The 26,349-nt window shown below is 38.3% G+C and overlaps 1 protein-coding gene across 1 annotated transcript in view; it reads left to right on the top strand.

Moving 5' to 3' along the window:
• The window catches only part of FBXL13 (F-box and leucine rich repeat protein 13), a gene marked incomplete at both ends in the record, with an annotated part of 240,961 nt that overhangs the window by 199,374 nt on the left and 15,238 nt on the right, over positions 1 to 26,349 (top strand). The window contains 3 exons of the mRNA XM_080818712.1: positions 2,351 to 2,434; positions 20,223 to 20,357; positions 26,113 to 26,276. Coding sequence (XP_080674838.1) covers positions 2,351 to 2,434; positions 20,223 to 20,357; positions 26,113 to 26,276 — 383 coding nt within the window. The remainder of the gene's footprint in view (positions 1 to 2,350; positions 2,435 to 20,222; positions 20,358 to 26,112; positions 26,277 to 26,349) is intronic.

The following is a 26,349-nucleotide window of genomic DNA, read 5'->3' on the forward strand; positions in this document are numbered from 1 at the left end:
GTTCCCCCAGTTTAGTGGGGAAAATACTGAGAAATGGAACGGCAGAACCATATATTAAAAAATTTAAGAACCAAAAAGTACAGTCATTTTTTTTTAAATAAAAAGAAACAAAGCTTTTAAATGGAAAAGGTAGGCGATTGATGAATGATTATTTGTCTGTAGGCCTTTATATAAAGATCTGTTTCCTTTCCAAGCAATTAAACATAATAAAATGAACTAAAGATGTCAGATTTTTTAGGTTAGGCATCAATAAAAATTTATTGACAAATAGATGAATTGGCCACATGAACTGTCTTCAAAATAAAGTTTTAAGTTTAGGGGTCTTTAAGATTTGTTTATATTGATTCAGATTATATGTACCTGGACACAGGAAACAAGGAATTTTCTGGTTCTAGGATTCTGTCACTTTTTTTCCCCTTCTTCCTATGCTAGGTACAGGGGTAGGAGGAGGAAAAATTTAGAAGTAGCTAATGCCCTTTTTAAAATTCTTTTTTATATTTCTATTTAAAAATTTTTTTAAATTCCAGTATAGGTAACATATAGTGTTATATTAGTTTCAGGTGCACATTACAGTGATTCAACAACTCCTTACATCACCCCGGGCTCATCACCAGTGCACTTCTTAATCCCATCACCTACTTCATCCATCCCCCCACCTCCCCTTTGGCAATCACTCTGGTAATCAGTTTGTTTTCTATAGTTAAAGTCTGTTTCTTGGTTTGTCTCTTTTTTTCCTTTGGTTCTCTTTCTTTCTTTTTCTTAGATTTTGTTTATTTGAGAGAGAGAACACAAGCAGGGAGGAAAGGCTGAGGGAGAGGGAAAAGCCAACTCCCTGCTGACCAGGGAGCCCAACATGGGGCTCCATCTCAGGACCCCAGGATCATGACCCCAGCCAAAGGCAGCTGCTTAACTGACTGAGCCACTCAGGTGCCCCTGCTTGTTTGTTTCTTAAATTCTACATATGAGTGATATCATGTAGTATTTGTCTTTCTATGACTAACTTATTTTGCTTAGCATTATACTGTCTAGATCCATCCATGGTGTTGCAAATAGCAAGATTCCATCCATGAGAGACTATGGACTCTGAAAAACAACCTGAGGGTTTTGAAGGGGCGGGGGGGTGGGAGGTTGGGGGAACCAGGTGGTGGGTATTAGGGAGGGCACGGATTGCATGGAGCACTGGGTGTGGTGAAAAAACAATGAATACTGTTACACTGAAAAGAAATAAAAAATAAAAAATATATATATAATATTTATTTATATTGCACATTACATATATGTATGTATACATATACATATATGTATATATATACACATATACCTTCTTTATCCATCCATCTATCGATGGACAGGCTGCTTCCATTATTTGGCTATATACATATGAATGCATGTATCCCTTTTAATTTCTGTTGTTGTATTGGGATAAATACCCAGTACTGTAATTGCTGGATCATAGGGTAGTCCTATTTTTAACTTTTTGAGGAACCTTCACACTGTTTTCCACAGTGACTGCACAAGTTTGTTTTCCCACCAATAGGGCAAGAGGGTTCCTTTTTCTCCACATCCTCACCAACACTTGTTGTTTCTTATGTTTTTGATTGTAGCCATTTTGACAGGTGTGAGGTGATACCTCATTGTAGTTTTGATTTCCATTTCCCTGATGATGAGTGATGATGATCATGTGTCTGTTGATCATCCGGATGTCTTCTTTGGAGAAATGTCTGTTCATGTCTTCTGCCCATTTTTAAATTGGATTATTCATCTTTTAGGTGTTGATTTGTATAAGTTCTTTATATATTTTGGTTATTAACCCTTTATTGGCTAAGTCATTTGCAAATATCTTCTCCTATTTAGTAGGTTGCCTTTTAGTTTTGTTGGTTGTTTTCTTTGCTGTGTAGAAGCTTTTTATTTTTATGTAGTCCTGATAGTTTATTTTTGCTCTTTTTGCCCTTGTCTCAGGAAGATTCTGTCATACTTCTTACAAAACATTAGAGACAACCTGAAATTTTTATTTAATAATGTTGTCTAGCCAAAGTGTAAAGAAATATAAGATAGAAGCTATTTTTTTAGTTTACATAAATGGTTGTTATTTTATTAGAAATATACTGTCTAATTATAATCACAAAGTGATCTTTATATTAAATATTTTAGATAAAATATATTGGAACATATTTGATTAATATATAATATTTAATAATATATTATAATACATAATATATATTTTAATATTATATATAACATATTTAATATATGTTAAATATATTTAGATACAATATATTAGATATAATATATTAGAAATATACTGCCTAAATTATAATCACAAAGTGATCTTTATATTAAATATTTTTAGGGTTTGATGATACTTTCCAGACATAAAAAATTAAAGGAACTTTCTCTATCTGAGTGTTATAAAATCACCGATGTCGGAATTACGGTAAGATAATAAAGGCCTTCTGTTAAAGAACTATGATTAAAAATTAGGCACAAATTGAATAAACTTTGTAGGTCATAGTAGAAAAAAATAAGTGGATTGCAAATGTATTAACTCATATGTGATCTTGGTTAAGACAAAATAAACTCCTGGACTTTGGACAGGCCTCCACAGTTTAAGGTAACTAAGAGAATTTGTTTTCTCATTTTTCCTATCTACTCTTCCTTCCCACTGTTAGACTTATGGGATAAATAAGGATAGGTAGACATTTCACTTGGAGAAAGATGAAATGAAATGTGGTAAAAGTCTTCTCATATAAAGAAAATATTCTGTAGATAAAAATGTTGTATAATCTAACCATGAAAATTGGGAGAGTTTGAAAAATTATACCAGGTACTTAACAATTAGGAACTTCAGATACTCAAACACAGTGGGTAGCATGTTTTATCATAACAGAAAGCACGAGCTAAGTAATTGGATAGGATAGATGATTATGTGCTCAGCTGGTACTTTAAGAGCTCATGAGAAGGTAAATTTCCTAGATCTGGTCTTGAGGGATGTGCTAGGAGCCATAAAATAGCTATTGTGAGCAAGCCTCAATGTAACGTTTATTACAACATTAAGCATCTCAGTGTGCTGTTAAAAGAAGAAAAACCACAATCATAGGTCCATCCATGTACTGAACCAGGACAACATCTGGTAACCTATTAGTAAATCATGGAAGGTAACACTTTTAAAGAGAACCAATAACCTAGGAATGTGCAAACTGTTAAACACACTGGAAACTCCATTTAATGTGTCCTGAGAGTTAAAAACCCCAACCACTTATAAAAACTCAGGGCTAAGCTAGGAAAAAAAAATTTTTTTAAAGAAACTCTTACTGAGATAAAAGGATTTATGAAAGATGACGCAAGTTGATAGCTGAGAATTCTACGGAGTTTCACAAACTTGAAGCTCTCTTCTGTGAATTGGAAACGGACATTACAGGAAGTTCAAACATGACTCATAGAAGAGTGTTAAAATATTATATAAATGGTGAGCTATAGAGGATGCTGGGTCAAAAGGTGGTCTAGACTTTAGCACAGAATTTCAGAGTTTTGCAGCTGAAGGAATCCTAGAACCAACTAAACCAACTCCTTAATTTTATAGGGGAAGAAATTAAGGCTGAGAGAGGTTAATGACTGTCCAAAGTCCCATACCTTTCTCAGTAAACTAATCTAACTACAGTTTTATGGAAATAAAGAGTAGAAATGGAAAATTCCTGTTCTAAATTGTTGACTGACAACATGGCTTAGTGGAACAAATTTGTTTTCAAATTGTTTTTGCTGTAATTCATTATGTCTGGGCAATTAGTGGTACATAAGGGAAAAATGTAACACCATTAAGAATCTCCTTTAAGAGGAACTAGTGTCAAGCAATGCCATTTTTTCTCACCTTCAGACTCTGGGTGCTAAGGTTCTAACAAGTTCCCAAAGAATCTGCCTAGTAGTGTATTAAACTGTACAAAGAGTTAAAGAGAAGAAATAATATCCTTCAAAGCAAAATCCCAGAGAAGACTAACAACTTCCACGTAGGACAAGATTTTAACAAGATTTTGTAACCAAAAGGGGTTACAAAACATTTACATGCTTGAAATCTACTAGGAGAAAAAGCTGAAAGTTTCTTCTAAGGTTACACAACGATTTACCCTACTGCAGTTCCTTTAAATTTAAACATACATTTGGATAAAATTTTATCCATGAATATGATCTAGTCAGGCTTTTAAAAGGTCTTTGACAAGGTGAAAGAATAAAGGTTTATTAAGATAAAACATGTTAGCAATTCTAATATTGTGTTATATTTCTTATATGGTGATCAATTACATTTGACCACTAACCACAAATCATTAAGTAGTACTGAAACCTATCACAGTGATGACAGGGCCTCTTAATACACACCACTTACTAACGGATTTTTAAAATGTTCCTTGGGATGAGAAAGTACTGATCAAAATATGAGGCTAAGTATTAGGAAGCCAGTGCTTTCTGTCATTTCTCCTTGACTCTATGGGTTCCATGCACTCTTAGATTTTATATAAAAGCACTTCTTCCATATGCTAATCACACAATCATACAGATGAGTGAAAAAAATGTGACCTTGGGGTGCCTGGGTGGCTCAGTGGGTTAAAGCCTCTGCCTTCAGCTCAGGTCATGATCCCAGGGTCCTGGGATTGAGTCCTGCATCAGGCTCTCTGCTCAGCGGGGAGCCTGCTTCCCCTGCCCTCTCTCTCTGCCTGCCTCTCTGCCTACTTGTGATCTCTGTCTGTCAAATAAATAAATAAAAAATTTTTTAAAAGTGATCTTTTAAAAATTGATATATATTTTTTATCTAAAAGAGAAAATAAAAAGGGGGAAAACAGGAGCATGGGAGTTACAATATTATTTAATTATTAGTTACACAAGATCAGCTATTCAAGTTCATGAAAAAATTTTTCCTCTTTTTCATCATCTCATTTTGTCCTCCCCGCTTTTGTGTGTGTGTGTGTGTGTGTGTGTGTGTGTGTGTGTGTTGTGGCTGTTAACCAATTTTACTCTTCTAAGATTCCCGAGTTCACATTTCTGGGCATATAATAATCTTTCTCCTCTGTGCCTCCTTCAGCCCAATTATTAAGTCCAAAAAGAGATGAGACAAGGAAGGAGAAAATGACACATAACCAATTTCACAATTCCTTATTTGGATTTATAAAAGAGAAGGGAGTCAGATAAGGTGACTGCATTGAGATATTTAGATTATCTACAATTTATCAAGAATTTACTTTCTTGTTACTTCTCAAAGGTAAATATAGGGGATTCTGTTTTTAGCACAAGGGATTGAAACTTATATTCAACCTGATGATTTAAGAAAAAATGAGATAAACATTTTTTACCCTGGTTAGGTTTTGCAAGAGTCATGCCCATAATAAGAACAAAAAATTACCTCATTTTAGTGTTTTACTGGAAACCACAGCACATGCAGATTAAGTGTCTGGAGTCTCAGATATACTGACTCAGGATCTGGTTTTAATTACTTCTTCCAACTTTGATTTTTTTTTTTTTTTCTGAGAACTTTAGACATTCAATGATCATGTTAAACTAAAATTATTTGGTGCTCTTGAAAGGCACACACATTTTGGAAAAGATGTTTGATGCAGTCATAACAGAGCATTTCTCAAGAAATCTTTTCCTTGAGCATTTAATTAGCAAACTGTCCAGTTTGGCAAAAGAATTGGTTTAATTGGGATGTTGCAATACAGATAAAATGGAAGTTCTGTCTTGTTTGGATATAACCAATGGAATAAATACAATTGTTTACTCTAATTGCTTTTTGCCCTTCTTTATCTAGTTTATATTTCTCATTCCCATTTTTGGGAATGAAGTATGCTGTAAATACATACTGTAATAATCATACATACAAATGTACATATTTTTATGTAGGTCATTTGCAGCTGGACAATTTTTTTTTAAAGATTTTATTTATTTATTTGACAGACAGAGATCACAAGTAGGCAGAGAGGCAGCTAGAGAGAGAGAGAGGAGGAAGCAGGCTCCCTGCTGAGCAGAGAGCCCGATGCAGGACTCGATCCCAGGACTGTGGGATCATGACCCAAGCCGAAGGCAGAGGCTTAACCCCCTGAGCCACCCAGGCGCCCCTGGACAATTTTTTTTTTTTATTGTTTCGGTGTTGGTAGGTTGAGGTAGTTAATTAAGAAAGGGCGTTGGAGGGGCGCCTGTGTGGCTCAGCCATTAAGTGTCTGCCTTCAGCTCAGGTCATGGTCCCAGGGTTCTGGGATTAAGCCCTGCATCTGGCTCCCTGCTCAGTGGGAAGCCTGCCTTCCCTCTCCCACTACCTCTCCTTGTGTTCTCTCTCTTGCTGTGTCTCTCTCTGTCAAATAAATAAATAAAATCTTTAACCAAAAAAAAAAAAAAAAAAAAGAGGAGGGGAAAATCAAGTTTAGTTATGGCTTACCACAAGGACTTACATGTGTGTACACAGTGAAAAGTGTGTGTATGTGTTTACACATAAATATGTATGGCAGTGTATACCTGTGTATAGCATATGTGTGCAAATTAAATGTGTGTTGAGTTTTAGCATACATTAGATTGCATGTTTAGATGTAAACGTGTACATCTTTGTGTCTAGTATATATGTGTAAATTAAATATATGTGCACATTTTAGTGTGTGTTAGATTATACACATTTTTCAATGTGTCTGTATATTTATTATACCCAAATTGTATATAGAGATGCTGCGAGATTATATTTCTAGGCTATGACCAAAAAATGGTGATCAGTATTGAAAGCAAATCATAAAAGTTGGTCTGTTAAAGAATGATCTTTTTGTTTATATTTTTATTTTAAAAATTAAATATCTACGTGAATTAAAAGTGTGGAGATTTTTTTAAAAAGTGTGGAGATTAGCGCTGATAGCAAAGGCAATGATATAATATTGGAAATGTGGGCCTAGCAATCCAAAGTCCTAAATTTTATCCTGATTCTGCCTGGCCACATAATCTTAAGCAATTCACTTAGTATCATAACAATTCATTGCACCTATAGTGGCTATAATCACAGGACAGGCAGGAACTAGAACTCTAGAATAGGAGTCATCTTTTCTTGTTACTTTACTATAACATTCTCCTGTAAAGACCAGACAGCTTCCATTACAGACTTTGAAGGTGATACAGTTTCAGTCACAACTGCTCAACTTGCTGGTGTGGGGTGAAAAACAGCCTTAGACAGTACATAAACAAATGACAGGGGTTGTGTCCCAATAAAACTTTATGGAATAAAACCTGAAATTCATACAATTTTCACATGTCATGAGATATTATTTTTTGATTATTTCAACATTTAAAAATGTAAAATACATTCTTAGAGTGAAGGCCACACAAAAACAGGTGGCAGATCAGATCTGGCTGGCAAGTCAAAATTTGGCACTTTGCCAACATCTGCTCTGGAGCCAGACAGAATTTGACAGGTTTATTCTGTGAAATGTATAACTTCGGGCAAGTTAGTTTCCTTCTCCAGGCCTTGGATTCTTCACTTGTAAAAATGGGCATAATAAGAAAACAAACAGTCTTCTTGATGTGAAGATTGAATGATATAAAACATCTGGATAGGGGCGCCTGGGTGGCTCAGTGGGTTAAAGTCTCTGCCTTCGGCCTAGGTCATGATCCCAGGGTCCTGGGATAGGGCCCCGCATCAGGCTCTCTGCTCAGCAGGGAGCCTGCTTCCTACCCCCCCCCCACCCCCCACCTGCCTCTCTGCCTACTTGCGATCTCTGTCTGTCAAATAAATAACTAAAATCTTTAAAAACAAAAAATCTGAATACTTAGCATGGTTCCTAACACAAGAGTGCGTGATGTATATTGCCTTTTACTATGCTTATTATTCTATTTAATGAAGAAGAAACTAATATATACTGGTAAATGAAAATTGAACATATTTAGTATAATGGTTTGATAATTTATTTACCTCAGTTAAACAGAGTCGGGAAACAGGTAATCTTGACGGCCAAACTGCTCTAATGCTAAGAAGATAGTATAGAATGTGCTCTTGGAAGAAGTGGTTTATTAATTTTTACTCCTACGAATGAATGAACGCATTATCCAGAGGAAATTAGATATAGTTGACTAAATAAATTTATGTATGTAAAAGCATCCAAAAAAATCAAGAACACTACATAAGTAATATAGTTATTTTCTTGAAAATAGTATAAGAGAACAAACCAGTTAAAAAGAAAATGGATCCTTGTTTTTCTTTTTTCTTTTCTTTTAAAAAGATTTTATTTATTTATTTGAAAGACAGAAATTACAAGTAGGCAGAGAGGCAGGTGGGGGGTATGGGGGCAGGAAGCAGGCTCCTTGCTGAGCAGAGAACCTGATGCGGGGCTCTATCCCAGGACCCTGGGATCATGACCTGAGCTGAAGGCAGAGACTTTAACCCACTGAGCCACCCAGGCACCCTGGATCCTTATTTTTCCCTGGGATTATGATACTAAACATATTTTCCAACATGCATAAAATTTCTTTTGAGACTTCTTTGACCCATATTTATTTAGGAGTGTGTTGTTCAATCTCTAAATATTTTAGGATTTTCTAGCTATCTTTGTGATTTCTAGTTTCATTCCATGGTAGCCTAATAGTATATTTTGTATGATTTCTAATCTTTTTGTTAAGGTGTTATTATACAGGAACCCTATTTGTGTGGTAGTTAGGTGTGTTGTTGGGGGAGATTTATTCTATATTCATATGATCAGGTTTCAGTCTTTTAATGGGCCTGTGCCCCAGGGCTGTGGTCTTTACAAGTGCTTCCAACCCCTCTCCCTGCCTCGGCTACACATAGGTAAGACAAGAAGGTTAGAGGGGCTGGAGTTGGGTATTTTCCTTACCCTTGGTTGGACTGGCTTTCATAAAACCCATGTTGGTTGGGTTCTGGTGAAACAGTTTCCCTTGAGATCAGGCTTTTGTTAATGAGAACAGATGTTCTGGAGGTATTTCAGAATGATTATTTTCCCCTCTCCTGAAAGGAAGCATGAGGGGATTTTTCTCTGATCTTTACCCTGATAACTTAGTGGGTCTCTTGGAGGTAAAATTAATCAGAGTATGGGGTCTCAGCTAAGGTAAGGCCCCAAGAATTTTTCTCTCAAACTAATTCACTTTCAGTCTCTAGCAGTTAGTCAATTACCCTTTAAAAGTTCCAGTTGTGATCTGGCTCCAGCCACAGGCTTCTGCTCCTAGTAAGCCCTGATTCTTTGTATTCACATAGTTTTCAGAGTGGTGGTTTGCTTTGCAACCTCCATTATCTGACAGATTAAGAAGTGTTGTCGATTTTCAGCTCACTTACCTTTTTTCTTGTTTTGAGAACAGCAGTGCTAAGTTCCAAACTCTCATGCAGACTGGGAAATGAAGTCCAGATCATTACTTCTGGATCCATGGGTGCTGGTTGAACCAGCAGCATCCAAAAGGGGTGATAAATGTAACTTAGGCTTGAATCAGATCTTGAGAACCCAGAAGTGAAGTCAGGAACTGGAGAGCTCCAGAGCCAAGATCAGAGAGCTATCTGTGAGCTGGGCAGGTAGGCAGCCATTGCTAGTGAGCACTGCACTTTAGTTGTCACAGTCTTGCTCTCTTTGAGCCCCCTGCAATGTGCAGCCTGGTGGGCTGGCTGTGGCTGCCAGCCTGTGGCTGCCCCAAAGTTCAGGTACTTTGATTGTGTCCATTCATAAAGATTCTTAAGCTTCCATAGTACAACACTAGCCTCCTGTTACTTGAAATCACCAAGTTGACAAAAACTTAAATGATTAAGTTCAACTTAGGTGAATAACTCCATGCCTTCATGTAAGACAATACTCAAATTGTTCCATTCAGATTTATTTTATGAAAATCTTGCTTAGTGGTTGAACTAAAAACATTTGGACAGGACTTTCACTGTAGTGGACACTGAGATAATCTGCTCATTTTTTGAAAGCAAAAATTATTCTAAAATTTTTTTACATGATGAGGGTAGGTCTAGTCAAATAGGCAGACTTATAAACAGGAAAATCCAACATCACATGATGATTGCTACCTAACATTAATTTAGCACCTGCTACAGGCCAGGAACTGTCCTAAGTATTTCCCATGTATTAATTAGGTACCTTATAAGGTAGGTGATACTTTTAATTCTGTTTTACAGATAAGGAAATTGAGGTTCAAAGAGGTTCAGAATCTTGCCCTAAGTCATGAAACAAAGAAACACATGAGCTAGGGTATAAAGTCTAATTCCCGAGTCAGGATGCTGGCTTTTATACTGTGATAAAGAAATCTATGGGAGGATTCAGTTGAAGTAATTAATCTACCATGGGAATGCCGGGGAAAGCTTATCTGTTGGAAAATCACTTTAAGGAGAAATGTAGAAGTTAGACGGCAGGACAGTGGGGAGAGAGGATAGCTATCAAGATTTATAGAAGGAATAAAGTGAGTAAGTTTTTTATAGTTCAGGGGAGAGAGAGAGGCAGCCTGACAAGAACAGTACCAGTGAGGCTAGAGAGGAGGGGATGGGTTGGAGATCACTGAAGTAGTAAAATCCATGGAAGTGTAGATAGTTGGACAGGGATGAGGGGGAAGACATGGTTATGACATCCACGCATCTGGCTACCTGGGAGATTTGTGGTACCCTCATTTTCAAGTTGTTTCCCATAGCTCAGTCATGTAACCGGCGCTGTGAACTACCACGTCCTATTCAGTATTTCGGCTTCACTGCTACACTTTCTCTTCTTGTGAGCGCTTCTGTCTGTGCTTCCTTTAAGCTCTCTTTGCCCTTCTACTCTTATGATAGAGTCCCCTTTCCTACTCTCTCACTCCAGAGGCCTGTGGGAGCTGCAGGCCGGCTAAGGGAGCTCTGTTGGAATTCATTTCTGTTTTCACTCTACTTAGTAATTGGAAGGCTGTAGTGTTTTCTGTCTCCTTGTAAGGGTGAATATATGAGTACTGTGTAGTTTTGTTTGTTCCCTCTACAGATTTTATGGTTTTGAGAGAAAGGGAAGGTTCAGATTTAGATATTATCATTGTTCTTCAAATGCAGAGATGGCCTCCTCTTATCTTTTATTATGAAAAAAAAAAAAAAAGTATCCCTAACAGAGATAGTATCTGTGTTTTAAAGCCCTGTGACCAGAATGCAGTGGGTGGTATTTATAACTACATAAGAAAAATAAGAGGCAAGTGGTTGTGGTTCAGCTTTACTGACTCTCTTGTGTCTTTTCTGCCTAGTAGTTGTGTATATTCTTCACAAGCTGGTTTACTGACATCTCCCAAATGGTACCACTGATAAATTTTAAGAGCCCAGCTGTGGCCTAGGTTAACATGTTCTTTGATGATCACAAAAGTGTTTGACAACTTTTGTTTATGGGTCATAACCAACAGTAGAGATGCTAGAACATCCACTTCCCTCATTGTACTCTTACAGTCCCTTCTTTCTTGAGATCCCTAATCTTGACCTAACAGCTTGGACACTTGAGGTAACAAGTCCCTTTTCTTCTTTAATCTTTTCTGATTTAACCTTTAACCTCTTTTATCTGTTTTCTTGTGTTACAAACTTTCGATTTTGCTTTTTATTTGACCTTTACTTTAGTAACAGATTTATCTTGATTTATAAATAGAGAAGTAAGAGAAGAGGGATGGGTGGGGAGGGTAGCTGTATGGGGCAAATCATGAGCTACTTTACAGCTGGAAGAACAGCAGACTAAGATCCACTGCTGTTCATTTGACTTTTAGCCTGATTCGGGACTTTTCAGTAAGTCAAGCAGTTCTGTAGATATGAGGCTGCTCCAGGCTAAGTCCAAGTTGGGGCTCAGGGTTCTCAGTCCTGTACCCTGAATTACCTGTGCTAGGGAACAGAAACCCTCACAACTGCTGTGGAGCAAACATCAATACTCAAGTCAGAAAGGCCTAGTGAATACCCACCTCATTCAGCAACATTTTTGAGTCTTCCTCCCCAAGAATGCCTGCATTGACAGCCTTTTCTGGACATGTCTCTCTAAACTGTAAGAAGAACTGGGTTCATGTCTTGACCTAATATTCAGTTCGATTCATTCTTGCCCTAGGAGCCAGAAGCAGATTACCCTCTAGAGACTCTTTTCTAATTTCAAACTCTTACTTCAAATCACTAAGCTTTATGACTAGTTACAAACATGTTGTTTATGCAAGATTTCCATCAATCATTCTCATCAGTTCGTTGACTCCACCCCCTTGGTAGTTTAGTGGTTTCTGTGGCCTTTGACACGTACTGACTTATAATGCCAAAGATGGATTAGATGTGTTGGCGCCACGTAGCAACAATTTTCTAAAAAATCAACATTGATTTCTATTTGGTTTCTAAGATTAAATCATTCAAAAATTGTCAAAGTATGAGACTTCAATAACTCCACCTCTTCTCCGGGGATATAGTTATGTTCTTGGTTGCGAGGGAAGCAACAAACAGATGATCCCTTTCCAAAATGGCCTTAATCTTTGGCCTTTGATACAAAGGATGCTCTGAAGTCTTCTGTATGAGGAGACAGGACATCCAGACCTTTGGACACTATCTCTTGGCCTTACTGCTCAGGAAAATTCTTTACCTCATCCAATATTTCAGGTTACTGTTAGGACATAATTGACTAAACTCTCAGTGATGAAGATCCCAGAGGCGCAGGTTCAGAATCATTTTACAGGGTTTGAGGCGAGGAAACCAAGGAATTTCATGGTAGAATTAAGAAGAAAGATCTGGTATACGTTGTGGCAAAAGCAACTCCTACAAAATCTAGAATAAGAGCTTTGTTACAGAAATCTGTGCTTCATGGCTATCCAAGCCAAGAATGGTCTCCTAGAATTTATAATAGAACGACATACCCTTAAGAGACCTAAGGCACTTAGAATTAACTGAGAGTGACAGACAAACTCCTACCAAGATACCTAGGCATTATTCTCTCTTCAAAGGCTGTGAGCAAAAGAAATAAGCTCAGTGTTCCCCGCTGCTCCTCGCCTTAGTGTGTTCCCAACTGCAGAGGTAAGTCAATAGAATTAGAAATTTGCCAGACTTCAAAGGATGTGGGATTTGACAGCTTGTCATTTTCCCACAGTCTGTAAGGTTCCAAGGGATCCTGGGGACATGGGTGCCATGTTTCCTTGGCTGATAAATAGCTGAAACTGAGAACACCCAACACCAGCCCTGGCTTCTTGCCCACTTCCACTGGGGAGAACTATTTTTGGACAATTGAAGCAGATAGACTTGCTAAGTGAATGCACACATCTGTTGTTTTCATGTTGAGCATCCACAGAGAAGAACTATAAGAGAATGTGTCAAAAGGAAGATAATCCTTTGGAGGCCCCTCCCAACCTTTAAGCTGCCCCTGGAACATTATTTTATCCTGTGAAAGATGAAACTTGCCAAAAGTTAAATAAAACCTGTCAGATTGTCTAAAGGCAAACAAAAAGACAGGAAAAATAAACATCAAATCCCACTTTCCCACAAGAGTAGTTTATGCTCCTTTTGCTTCTTAAATCTAAGTGGCCAGTCTGTTTTTGATCTTTCTGTCATGCAATGTGCCTGGGCTTTGCTTATCATGCCTCACCTGACATGAGCTGAGTACCTGTGGCATGTCGTTTCACAGGAGCTATGATTTTCCCGTGTTATGACTTCTAATAACCCTATTAACTTCCAGTTAAATTTTGCATATGGTATCTCCTCATCCCAAAGCCTTCAACATGTGGAAGATGGTGAGGTTGTGTTCTCAGGTCTTAAACAGCAGACAAGATTATTCCAGGCCTTTCCAGTTCGTCTGCTGAGAGACAAAAGCCAGCATTTGTCAAGGGTATTATGACTGTCAAGTGCTTTTGGAGTACACAATTTCTTTCCATCTTCCAATAAGCCTGTGAGATAGGTTAAGAGTTATTTTCATTCTCTCATAGGTGAGGAAACTTGAGGTTGACTAACTTTCTCGAGGTCACAGACACAACTTCAGGTCCTCTGAGTTTTCTTATAAACGAGTAACCTCCCTTGATTACATCATTTCTTATTCCATTATGCCCCCAAATGGGAGATCAAAGCAGCACTGATGGCTCCTGAACTCATTATTTCCTAGAGATCTTTAAGTGGAAGAGTTCACAGGAGGACAGCATGACTTTGTCCTTGGAGTAAAAGTTCTGAGTTGCCATTTTCTTGGAAAAGAATGAGAAAGAGAACAAGTGGAGTGGCTGGCTGTGCAAAAAGAACCTATCAACGCTTTCAGGCTGATTATTGTAGCTTAAGTAATTTTTCTCAGGCCTTCTTGTCCCAGACAAGCCCCTGGAGGAATGCCACTGGGCACCCATTTTATTTTACTTATCTTAGAAAAATGGAGAAAGTGCAGGTTCTCCTAAAGGCCATAAGAGAAATACCTGATTGACTTTTGGTTAGTCCAGTCCTGGCTTATTTTTTATTTTAGAGATAAAGTCTAACACCTGAAACTGTTCTGGAATTTTTTCAAATTCTAATTCAAAGATATTGTGTTTTATTCTTTTCCAGGTCTTCTTTCCAATATATACTCTGTGACTGCTTACTCTTTCTGTTCTTTAATTTCCCCACATTTGATCTCTCTTTATGTACTTGTTGCATTTTACATTTTAAAAGTATTCCCTTGGGGCGCCTGGGTGGCTCAGTGGTTTAAGCCTCTGCCTTCAGCTCAGGTCATGATCTCAGGGTCCTGGGATCGAGCCCCGCATCAGGCTCTCTGCTCAGCAGGAGCCTGCTTCCCCCTCTCTCTGTCTGCCTCTCTGCCTAGCAATGGTTTCTCTCTGTCAAATAAATAAAAAAAATCTTTAAAAAAAAAAATAAAAAATAAAAGTATTCCCTTGTTTTAACCAAATGCCCAGGGTCCATGCAGCTAGTAAATCATCAAGGTCTACTGACAACCAAAGGTGCACTTCCGAGTAGGTATCTCCAGAGAAAATATTTACTTTGGGGAATGAACGAGACAATCTATTTCAGTGTGACAAGAATATATTAGAACTCTTATTTAGATTTATTTTTGTCTTATTTTATTTTTATATGATATATCATATATAAGATCCATATACTATACATTTGTAAGATAATATATATTTGTTTTTAAATATAAGATAATATATATTTGAATAATTATATGTCTATATAATTTGTAAGTATATTAATGCATTTATTGAAAGTGCATGCTTAAAATATTTTTTTTTTTTTTTAAAGATTTTATTTATTTACTTGACAGGGAGAAAGATCACAAGTAGGCAGAGAGTCAGGCAGAGAGAGAGGGGGAAGCAGGCTCTCCGCTCAGCAGGGATGCTGAGGCAGATGCGGGGCTCGATCCCAGGACCCTGAGATCATGACCCGAGCCGAAGGCAGCGGCTTAATCCACTGAGCCACCCAGGCGCCCCTGCTTAAAATATTTTTACTATGATGTGTATCATTTAAAAAATCTGGCAATCATACCATACAGCAGAAGAGTGCAAGAGAAGAAGAATACAAATAACGGTACTGGTTATTATTTACTGACTGCTTACTCTGCACCAGCTACTCTCCCTTTATCCTCCCAACAACCCTCTGAAGTAGGTGCCATATTAAGGTACCACGTTATTCCCCTGTTGCAAATGAGATCACTGAGGAATTGAGAGGGTGGGTGATTTATCCAGAGACACAGAACTTCTAAATGGCAGGATATGAACACGGGCTGGTGGGCCCCAGACTCTGTGCTCTTAACCATCTTCATAACTGCAGGTATTAAACAGAGTGTGAGGAAGGACTGGGCTTAGCATTCTGAGAGCAATCTATGGGAGCTCGTTTTCCTCACTCCTATGCTAAGAGGCATTTTCTTTGGACATTGTCTCATCTTGAACCTCTTCTGCATCTAGATGTTGAGGCCACAAAAATGAATCAGACATGGATTCCACCCTCAAGAAGCTATAGTCGATGCAGAAGATAAAACAGTGATATAAATAGCTATAATACAAGTGTGAAGTGGGAAAGACAAAAAAATTAAATGCTATAGGGATTTGGAAGAGGCATTCCCTCCAGAGGAAGGAACTGGGGAAAAGTTTGTGGAATAAGCCATATTTGAGCTGGCTTGAAGCTAAAGCTTATCTCCCAAATCACCATGTAATTAGGTAAAAAATTGCATCATGAAAGTATCTTTGGAAATGCCTGTTTGGGGCTTTGGACTTTACCCTTTTTGAATCTCCTCCATATTTAAAAGAAGTATGCCTTAGCTAAGTCTTGCACAGAATAGATTCCCTGGCAGGGAGGGTGAGAATAGGAGAGGCATCTCACTAGGAGGTGAGGCTTTACAGAGTTTAGTTTTGGTGGCAATGCCTGGATTCCCCAGCTCAGTGTGTCCCGGCCATTGTTACATCCACATATTCTGATGTCTAGTGGGACCAAGGCTATCTTCAATGGGATATTATAATGCCCAAGAAACTAGTTTTGAATCCAGTTTATAACTTAAAATTGTGGAAGTTGTATTTTAGCCTTTGAAACAGCCAAAACCAGTCTTCATTATAGAAAATGGTTCTGGACAGTACAAGATTTTCTCAAGATTATCAATAGGGGGAAAAAAAAACCCAAAAAACTTAGTGGTAGAATGAATCAGAACCTAATGAGGTAACTAGCCAAAAGACGGGTATGCACCACAAAAAGGGAGTTTTTTGAGGCTGACAGTGCCACCTGTTGAGGGGGCTTAAGTCAGGATTTTGGCAGAAGCACGTCTTTGTGATAGTCAGTAAATGTCCGTGAGACTGGTCTCCTCTACATACCCAATTTAGGAATGTGGTCATTCAGCCTTCCCACACTGTGACTCAGCTCAGGACATACAGAAAAGAAATGATTTAACTCACTAAGACATTTGGAAGTTTACTTCAAAATTGTTAACCCACAGCAAAACTGGTTGATATGTGGGTTGGAGCCAAACCTGATAATGTCTGTGTTTTCTCCCCATCTTCACTACAAAAGATTTTGTCTGGAAAGAAGTTTAGTCTGACATGTTCCAAGACAAGAAAATCAACAGCACTAATATATGTCAGAATCTGCATCACTGGAGCCAGAAAAGCATAAAATAATCTTATCTGTAGGGGAGAAATGGAATTTCATGAGTGTGGTGAAACATGACTGCAGACTTAAGTTACTTATGACTTACATGTCTCTAAAGGAAAAGATGAATTATAAAGAAAAGAGAAGTTGTGACTTACTTCTCGGATCTGCAGTGACTTATGCCAAGCACAAAGCCCAAGACCAATCTTTATGCCTCAGATTTTCCATGGATGAGAATGCTACCATGAATGTATCATAGACCTTCTAATACATTTTTATAAGTTATTCTTTAATTTTAAAACCTCTGAGAAAGTTCAACTTCAAAGAATATTAGAGGTTTTAAAAAGGCTTAAAGCAGAACTGAGTCAAACAGTCCAAAACATGGACAGATGTAACATGTAACTGTAAGGGTTTTCAGACACTAAGCGCCTTGAATCTCTCTTTAAAGCTCACTTTATCTTTTAATAAATTATTCTTAGCATAAATATTCCTTCTTGTTTTAAATTTTCTCTGGTTCTCTGGACTCTGTCCATTCTCTAAACAGAAAACAATGTTATCCTACCCCTTGTGACCTAAGAATTCCTATATTATTAAAACAGAATTCTTTAAAAAAAAACAACAACCCAAATTCTTTATATTCTTGAAGACACTTATAAAGGGTGACCAACCAACTAATATATATTGAGAACCTACCGAATTATAAATATGATGCTTGTGAAGGGGGTATAAAAATCTAGCAGAAAAATTAACAATTCAGGAAACAACAGATGTTGGTGATGATGAAGAGAAAGGGCAACTCTCTTACACTGTTGGTGGGAATGCAAACTGGTACAGCCACTCAGGCAAAAGTGGAGTTTCCTCAAGAAGTTAATAATATAACTACCCTACAACCCAGCAATTTCACCACTACGTATTTATCCAAAGGATAAAAATGTAGTAGTTTTAAGGGGCACGTGCACCCCGATGTTTATAGCAGCAATGACCACAATAGCCAAAATATGTTAGGAGCCCAAATGTCTATTGGCAGATGAATGGATAAAGAAGATGTGGTGTGTATGTGTGTGTGTCTCTCTCTATATATAATGGAATATTATATTACTCAGCCATCAAGAAGAATGAAATCTTGCCATTTGTGATGACGTGGATGGAACAAGAGGGTATTATGCTAAGTGAAATAAGTCAGTCAGAGAAAGACAAATACCATATGATTTCACATATATGTGGAATTTAAGAAACAAAACAGATGAACATCGGGGAAGGGAAGGAAAAATAAGATGAAAATTGAGAACTCTTAAGAAATAAACTGAGGATTGCTGAAGGGGAGGTGGGGGGGAGGGATAACTGGGTGCTGGGCAGGCATTAAGGAAGGCACTTGATGTAATGAGCATGGGTGTTATATGCAACCGATGAATTACTAAATTCTACCTCTGAAACAAACAAACAAACAAAAAAAAATCTAATAGCGTTCCACACAATACCTCTGAGATACTTCCTGTATTTGCATTGAAAAACTTGTTAAATCTCCAAGCTGAGATTCAAGACCAATAATTCCAATCCTTCAAAGCCAGATTCCCCTCTGTAACACCACTGGGTGTGCTCTCTATACTTGGTTATCTCCAATGACAGGGACCTCACTATCTCCTGACAAGCTGTCCCCTCCATTTTTTGACACCACTTCATTGCTAGAGAAGATAGATCTCTATACAAATTAGTTAGCCACAATACAGGAATAAGTCAAGTACTGTAACTGCTGAATCCATTGAAAAAGACAAGTTCCACATGAGGTGAGAGGAAAAAGGAATCGCTCTTCATTATGTTGGTCAGGAAGAGACAGTGATTGAGGGTTAAATTACCAAAATTTTTTGGTACTATCTTTTGCCTCCTATGCTAAATTGCCCCTCCTGGAAATTTTCCCTCTTTTACTAACTTGCTAAAGAAAATAGTGGGCTGACTGGTTCTTTCCAGTCTTCTTTAGGGCTAAGAAAAAAAAAAAAAAAAAAAAACGACCATAAATTAGCATACTCAGTGGGAGGGAAGCCCACTGGTAGTAGTCTTACCTGTGGAGTCATCCTGATGGCCATCAAGTGATCCAACAGCCCAGGTCCCTCCCTCAGGTCTGAGAGGAAAAGGACATACAGTCTGATGGACATCCGTTTTTACATATAAACAAGTAATGTCTTACTAGTAACTCACTAGTTACTAAAATCTAATATTTATAACTAAAATGAATGGTCAATTATCACTTACTGAGGTCTCCAATTTAGTATTCTAAAAATCTGAGCTGCTTCTCAATGAGCCAAAACCTCTAGAGTGACTGGGCACATGTTGGTAATTTCTAGTTTTTTTATAATTTGGGGGAGGGACTTACAAGTACAGTATTGGTACAGCTTGAATTGTTCATGGTTTCCAACTCCTACTTATTTGACTTAGGATATTTTTACAACTACTATTAGGTTTACTTTTGTGGATCTTTTTGTTCTTGTATAATTGCTGGTTTGTAAACTCTTGTTATTTCCTCAAGGATTCTTCTCACACAGTTCTTGCTTTTAACTGAAAAATGAAACTTAAGAACTACTAAGGTAAAGGGAAGAAGTTCCAATCATTTCTAGGCCTTTGCTAGCCCTAGAAACTTCAGGTGAACATTTTCATATTTCAGAACAATGCTAGAGAGTAGATATTATTTTCCCTGATTTAAAAAAGAAGAAACTGAGGGTCAGAAAAATGATGTGACTTGCTAAAGTTTCAGAGCTAATCAGTGGTGGAAATGAAATTAAAACTCAGGTCTACCTAATTCCAAAGACTGTGGTCTTTCTGTTATATTAATACCATCAACCCCAGACCCAGAGTGTCTCCCATTTAATTCTCCCCTCCAGATTCCTTTTCCTCCAGTCATTTGGCTAATACAACTCTTACAATTACTAAACACCTGGGTAAAATCTCATTAGCACTAAATTCAGGAAAACCAAATTCTGTTAACAGGAATTTGAATATTGCTAAGCTGTTAAGCTGGCATGTGAATGTCTTTTGTTTAAAAAAAAAGGATGTAATTGCTTTTTTTTTTTTTTTTCCCTCAACAAGATGTAACATATCTCTATTTCAGGGACTGAAATGCATACTAAGTAAGCTGCTATAGGTAAGGTAGCTCCAGATACACACAACATACAAATAAAGACTAAGAGAAAAAAAAAAGAGAAAAAAATCCCTCTGACTTTGGAATTTCTTGCAGGCATTCTGCAAAGGCTCGCTGATCTTAGAACATTTGGATGTCTCTTATTGCCCCCAGCTGACAGATGAGATTATTAAAGCATTGGCCATTTATTGCATTTGCCTCACATCTCTCAGCGTTGCTGGCTGTCCAAAGGTACGTGCAGGAGTCAGAGCTCAGACACGTCCAGCTGAAGCACAAAGAACCTAGGCAGGGCAGTAGGCAGGGGTTAAATGCATCACAGAACACGTTTACTTTGTTACGTCTGAGGTATTCGTTACATTTTTTTTTCCCTTCCCCAAACTGGAGATAGCTTTATGATTTCATTTGTTTCAAAACAGATTTTTCAAAAAGTTAAAAACAGGGGCGCCTGGGTGGCTCAGTCGGTTAAAGCCTCTGCCTTCGGCTCGGGTCATGATCCCAGGGTCCTGGGATCGAGCCCGCCATCGGGCTCTCCGCTCAGCAGGGAGCCTGCTTCCTCCTCTCTCTCTGCCTGCCTCTCTGCCTACTTGTGATCTCTCTCTCTCTCTGTCAAATAAAATGAAATCTTAAAAAAAAAAAAAAAGTTAAAAACAATTCTCATTCAAATATGAAAATGTGTCAAAGGTTAGAGAACCAGCAAAATGGTAAAACCAGTTCATAGAGCATTTGATCAAACCGAGTATTTATAGGAACTGTAGAAAAAGGATGCTGGAATATGATTGTTGGGTAGATCTAAAATTGGTTAATGTCCTCTAAGGTAGTAAGTCCATAACCTTGGAGTTGTAATTTCTACCAGATAGAAATAATTTACATTTCTCCTGGACAAAAATGTAACAGGTTACAACAGGTAACTTCACTGAGTTTTGGCCCTAGTTGATAGTAATTAGTATGGCATAATTCCTTATAAAATTCCTCTGGTAGGCCTATTAAACAGTGTTCCAGTATGACACTGAAAAGACATGTAACCATCTTTTGTCTTATTTCCAGTGTTTGATAATTTTTCTGACATTTGCTTATGGAATAAATACATACTTATTATAAAATCTTTGGACTACACATAAAAACAAAAAAGGAGAAAGTAAAATATGTTGTCATACCACCATCCAGACATAACCATTATTGGCATTTTATATTTAGTCTTCTAGAATATTTTTCTACGTACACAGAGATTAGTTATAGAAGATTTGTGTTTTGTCCTTTTTCTTGGAATAGAATCACCCTTTCCAAAATACATTGTAGCCTACTTTTTTTTCTCTTAAAACACTATGGACATACTTCCATGTCAAGAAATAGAGATCTCTGATTCTGGCTCAAAATGGCAGATAGGATATACACATATAGTTTTTTTTCCAGATTACACATATAATTTTGTTCCCTCTTGAAACCCTATAGAACTGCAGAAGAAGGGTAGGGGCTCCTGTTGATAGGAAAAACAGGAGAGGAGACAAGAGTAAGAAAATTTTCAAAGTTTGAAAATAGATCGACTAATTTAACAGACCAGAGACTGCTTTGAATTCCAAGCCAACAGTAGAGAAAGCTGGGGGGAAAATTGATTTATACAATGATCTTCAAATTTGGTAGCACTGTTTACCCCTGGAAGAGGATTAAGAGGGTGGCTAAAATGAGGAAGACTGGGTTAAAAGTTCTTGAGAAATACAGACAGATCCTTAGATTTCCTCCCCTACTTCATACCCCTGGGCCCTTGCCCTTCCCTACCTTCACCAGAAGGGTGGGTATTTATTTCCTAGATTTCTCAACCCTGGCATTACTGATATTTTGGATGAGATAATTCTTCGTAGTGGGGGTTATTCTGTGCTCTGTAGAATGTTTAAGAGCATCCTTACCCTCTCCCCAGTATGTGTCCGTAACACCTGGTCCCCCACGCCGCCTTACCATGACAATGAAAAATATCTCCAGATATTGCCAAATGTCCTTGGGTGGGGGGGAGGACACCAAATGCTCTACTACAGGTTCTAAAAATAGTAAAAACAAAGGGTTGCTGGGGGGCACCTGGGTGGCTCAGTTGATTAAGTGTCCACGTCTTGGTTTTGGCTCAGGTCATGATCTTATGGGTGGAGGCATCAGGCTCCGCGCTCAGTGGGGAGTCTGATTGAGGATTCTCTCCCTGGGCCCCTCCCCCCACTCATGCACGTGCCCATTCTCTCTCTCAAATGAATGAATAAATCTTAAAAAACTAAACTAAACTAAACTGAAAACAGAGGGTTGCTGGGCTGGGAGATACTATGTATAATTGAGAGTTTGAGTACAAAAGTGAAAATAGGAATTATGTGACCGAATGCTGAATGCAGAGACGCTCAAGCACTCTTCCAACACAGCACCTAGAATGTGGCTGCCAGATCTTTCCCTCCAGGCAGGAGACTGAAAGCCTCTTTTCTAGAGACTGACTAGCACAGGATGAAAGACAGAAAAATATTGACATTTGGGGGTTTATCAACTAATAATCCATCTAATCATTGGAGTTTTGGTAGAGAAGACCCACATCATGCACTCAGACCTTCTAATCAGTGTTTAGCCCTTTTGCTATTGATAAACGGCAGACAATCAAGGATCACCAGACATAACAGAAAAGCCTCTGAAGTGGAACAAATTAGTAGAAAAAACTTGGAGGAAGAAAAATATGCAGAGGGAAGAAAATGAAAAAATCTTTAAAATATCCTCAGAAATTACAAGATCATGAACAATCGTGTTGTCTTCTGTTGTGCATTATGATGGGCTTCCTTTTAGTAAAGCATCAAACTCTCAAGATGCCCTACATTCTAGCTCATCTAAAACTTCAGCTTCTCGGCTGTTCAGTTTAGTGCGGTGAGTGGGTGAAGAGAGTGAAGCTAGAACCTCCTAATTCATAGTTATTCGTGCTGTAGTAAGAAAGAGGAGGGGATGGGGGGAAAGATGTGGTAAATTGTGACAAAATTAATCCAGAAAGTTCACAGCGAAATATTTGTTTAATAATGCACTTGTTTAGAACAAGGGAAACCTGGGGCACTTGGGGGGCTCAGTCGGTTAAGTGTCTGCCTTCCGCTCAGGTCATGATCTCAGGGTCCTCTCCCTCTGCCTGTCTTTCCCCACTGCTTGTGCTCTTTCTCTTCTCTTGCTCTCTCTGTCAAATAAATAAATAAAATCTTAAAAAAAAAAAAAGAACTAGATCAAGTGTCTTTCTGGTCAGCATCATCTGGTTCTAGAAGTGGGTCACAGAACTGACCACACTTAGCGCTGACTGTGGACCCCCTGCAGAGTTCTTATTTTCATTGCACACAGACATGTAAACACATGGACAGCACATGGTGGCCTGGGAATTACCCTGGCCATAAAGCAGGCACAGATGCGGAATGGGCTTTTTAGTGGCTCTACTAATTAGGGGGAAAAGTAGGAGAATGAGAGAAATAAGGACTCCAGTGACTTGGGGCAGAGGATTTTTTGTTTGTTTGATTTTGGGTGTTTTGTTTTGTTTTGTTTCTTCCTTTTTGGTAAGGAGAAGCTCCTTCTATAAACTGTCTTGCAGCCTAGAAACTAAGGAGGATGTTACACAAATAAGATATTATCAAATGAATTACCCTATATCAAAGATCCAGGGTAAAAAAATGGAAGGGGAATAGGTTATTCCAGAACCTCAATGTAAGAGAGAAGAAGGGTTTAACTTTAATATCTCTGTGAGTCAAGTAAGTATCCTGACTCAGAAGATGTGGTGACCATAATTTAAGCCAATTGGAATAGTCCTCATTGAGAAAAATCATAAGGCTGTGGGTCCAGTTTAACATATTTTACCTACATTGCTTTTTTAAATTAAATCTTATTTTACTTTAAATTCCAATATAGTTGACACATAGTATTATATTTTCACCTACATTGGTTTTGATGAGCCACAAAAGACATTGGTGTCTGGCTCATCATCCTAGGCTAGGTTTCTCAAAAGCCCAGGAGTCAATCTTGAATGGTCACCTTATCCATCTCCTGGAAGGCCAGCTCTTCCTTGCAACCAGCTCACCTCCAAGTTCAGTACGTATATTATGACTCCACCTTACCCAGCACTAAAATGGGAATAACACTCTCTGCTCAGTAGGACTATTAGGACCTTGTATCTGGGAGTTAAGAATTTAGCCAGTCACCTCCAGTTCGAGTTCCAAGGCCCAACAACATCAGTTCAGTCATTGAACATCTTGCGCTTCTGATCTGTGGGAAACGTTGGGCTCCTTTTTCACTCCAGAATCAATAAAACCTAGCTCCCTGCACTCTACCTGTCCTGAACTTTTCCATCCTCTCACTGTCTTTCTTTTTCTCTACAATTCTGAGGGCTTTTTTTCTATGTCTTTTCAATGACACCAGATCCTCAGAGACCAACATAGTATGGCAGGAATGTCTGAAGGCATTTTTATGAGAATCAGGCACAAAGTTAAACCTTGGTCCTGAGCATGTTCTGAAAACACACCATGCTTAGACAATGACAACATCTATTTTTCCAAACTTAGAAAGTGTACATTTCAAACTGAAGGATTTTATGCATAATTCTCTCAACTTTATATTAAAAACAAGGGCCAAGCCTCATGGCATGTTTTTTAGAATGTTCAAACATTTAAAATGAGAAATTAAAACCAGTTGGAAAAAAATTCCTTTGAGGAAAGTGATCTCATTGATTCTACAGCAAGTCTCAGTTTAGCTATGAATTCAAAAGCTAGACCCTGAGTAAGTAAAGTAATCTAAGAAGTGGACTGGAATTATCTCTGCAGAGCATCTGGGCAACCTCTCAGGATGTTGGAGCCCTCAGCAGAACTCCTCAGAGTAAGATTCATGTAGTCTCTGCGGAATCTGCTCTTTCTTCCCCTGCCTACATACATCTGTCTCACCTACTCACCTGCTTCCAGACTCTCCACACAAATCATCAGATAGGTTCAGATTCCTTCTCAGAGTAATCTGACCTTGTCTGCAAGTTAACTTCAGGGGTATCTATTTTTTATAGTTTTGTAACATGTTATGTTATTAAACCTGTGTTTCTAAAATGATGATGCCTCAGAGTGGATTTGAGTATAAAGCCAAATTATGGCAGCATTTCATAAGTTGCTCATATTGGTGTGACAGGTATTACTAAGGAAGTTTTGATGAAGTTACCAATCCAAAATAGAGAACTCTAAAATGAAAATAACAGCAAGATCACAAAGTCTGTCGGTGCCACCTGAACCATAGTTTTTCTGTTCTGGGAACAGGTAAATCGCTAACGTGAGTTACAGGCCCATCACGTAACAAGCTGGCAAGAGTTTTGATTCTGTTTGCTATGGACTGAATTTTTGCCTCCCACCCATTCATATGTTGAAACCCTCATTCTCAATGTGATAGTCCTGGGAGGTAAGGCTTTGGGAGGTAATTAGGTATAGACTGAGGTCATGAGTGTAGAGCCACCATGATGGAATTACTGTCCTTATAAGAATAGGAAGAAACTAGAGCTATCTCTCTGCCCTGTGAACATACAGTAAGAAAGTAGCCATCTGAAAGCTAGGAAGAGGGTCCTCACCAGACACTCAGTCTGTGGGTAACCGCATCTTGGACTTCTCAGCTTCCAGAACTGTGAGAAACACATGTCTTCTATTTAAACTATCCAGTCTAGGGGCACGTGGGTGGCTCAATGGGTTAAAGCCTTTGCCTTTGGCTCAGGTCATGATCCAGGGTCCTGGGATCAAGCAAGCCCCGCATCGCATTGGGCTCTCTGCTCAGCAGGGAGCCTGCTTCCACCCCACCCCCTGCCTGCCTCTCTGCCTACTTGTGATTTTTGTCTGTCAAATAAATAAATATCTTAAAAAAAATAAATAAACTAACCAGTCTATGGCATTTTGTTACAGTGGCCAAACTGATTAGTACATTATTCTTCTGTGGGAAGGAGTTTATTGGAATAATCAGTACTTCACTTTGGCTGTGTGTTCAGATTACAGACTCAGCGATGGAGGTGTTATCAGCAAAATGCCATTACTTGCATATTTTGGATATTTCTGGTTGTATCCTGCTTACTGACCAAATGCTTGAAGACCTTCAGAGAGGCTGCAAACAACTTCGAATCCTTAAGATGCAATACTGCAGGTGTATTTCCAAGTAAGTATGGACCTGAATATGAAAAGCTCTGAGAACTACTTTCTGAGAAAATAGAATATGTGATGATGCCATT

Source organism: Martes martes (genome assembly GCF_963455335.1).
Source record: "Martes martes genome assembly, chromosome: 11".
NCBI lineage: Eukaryota > Metazoa > Chordata > Mammalia > Carnivora > Mustelidae > Martes > Martes martes.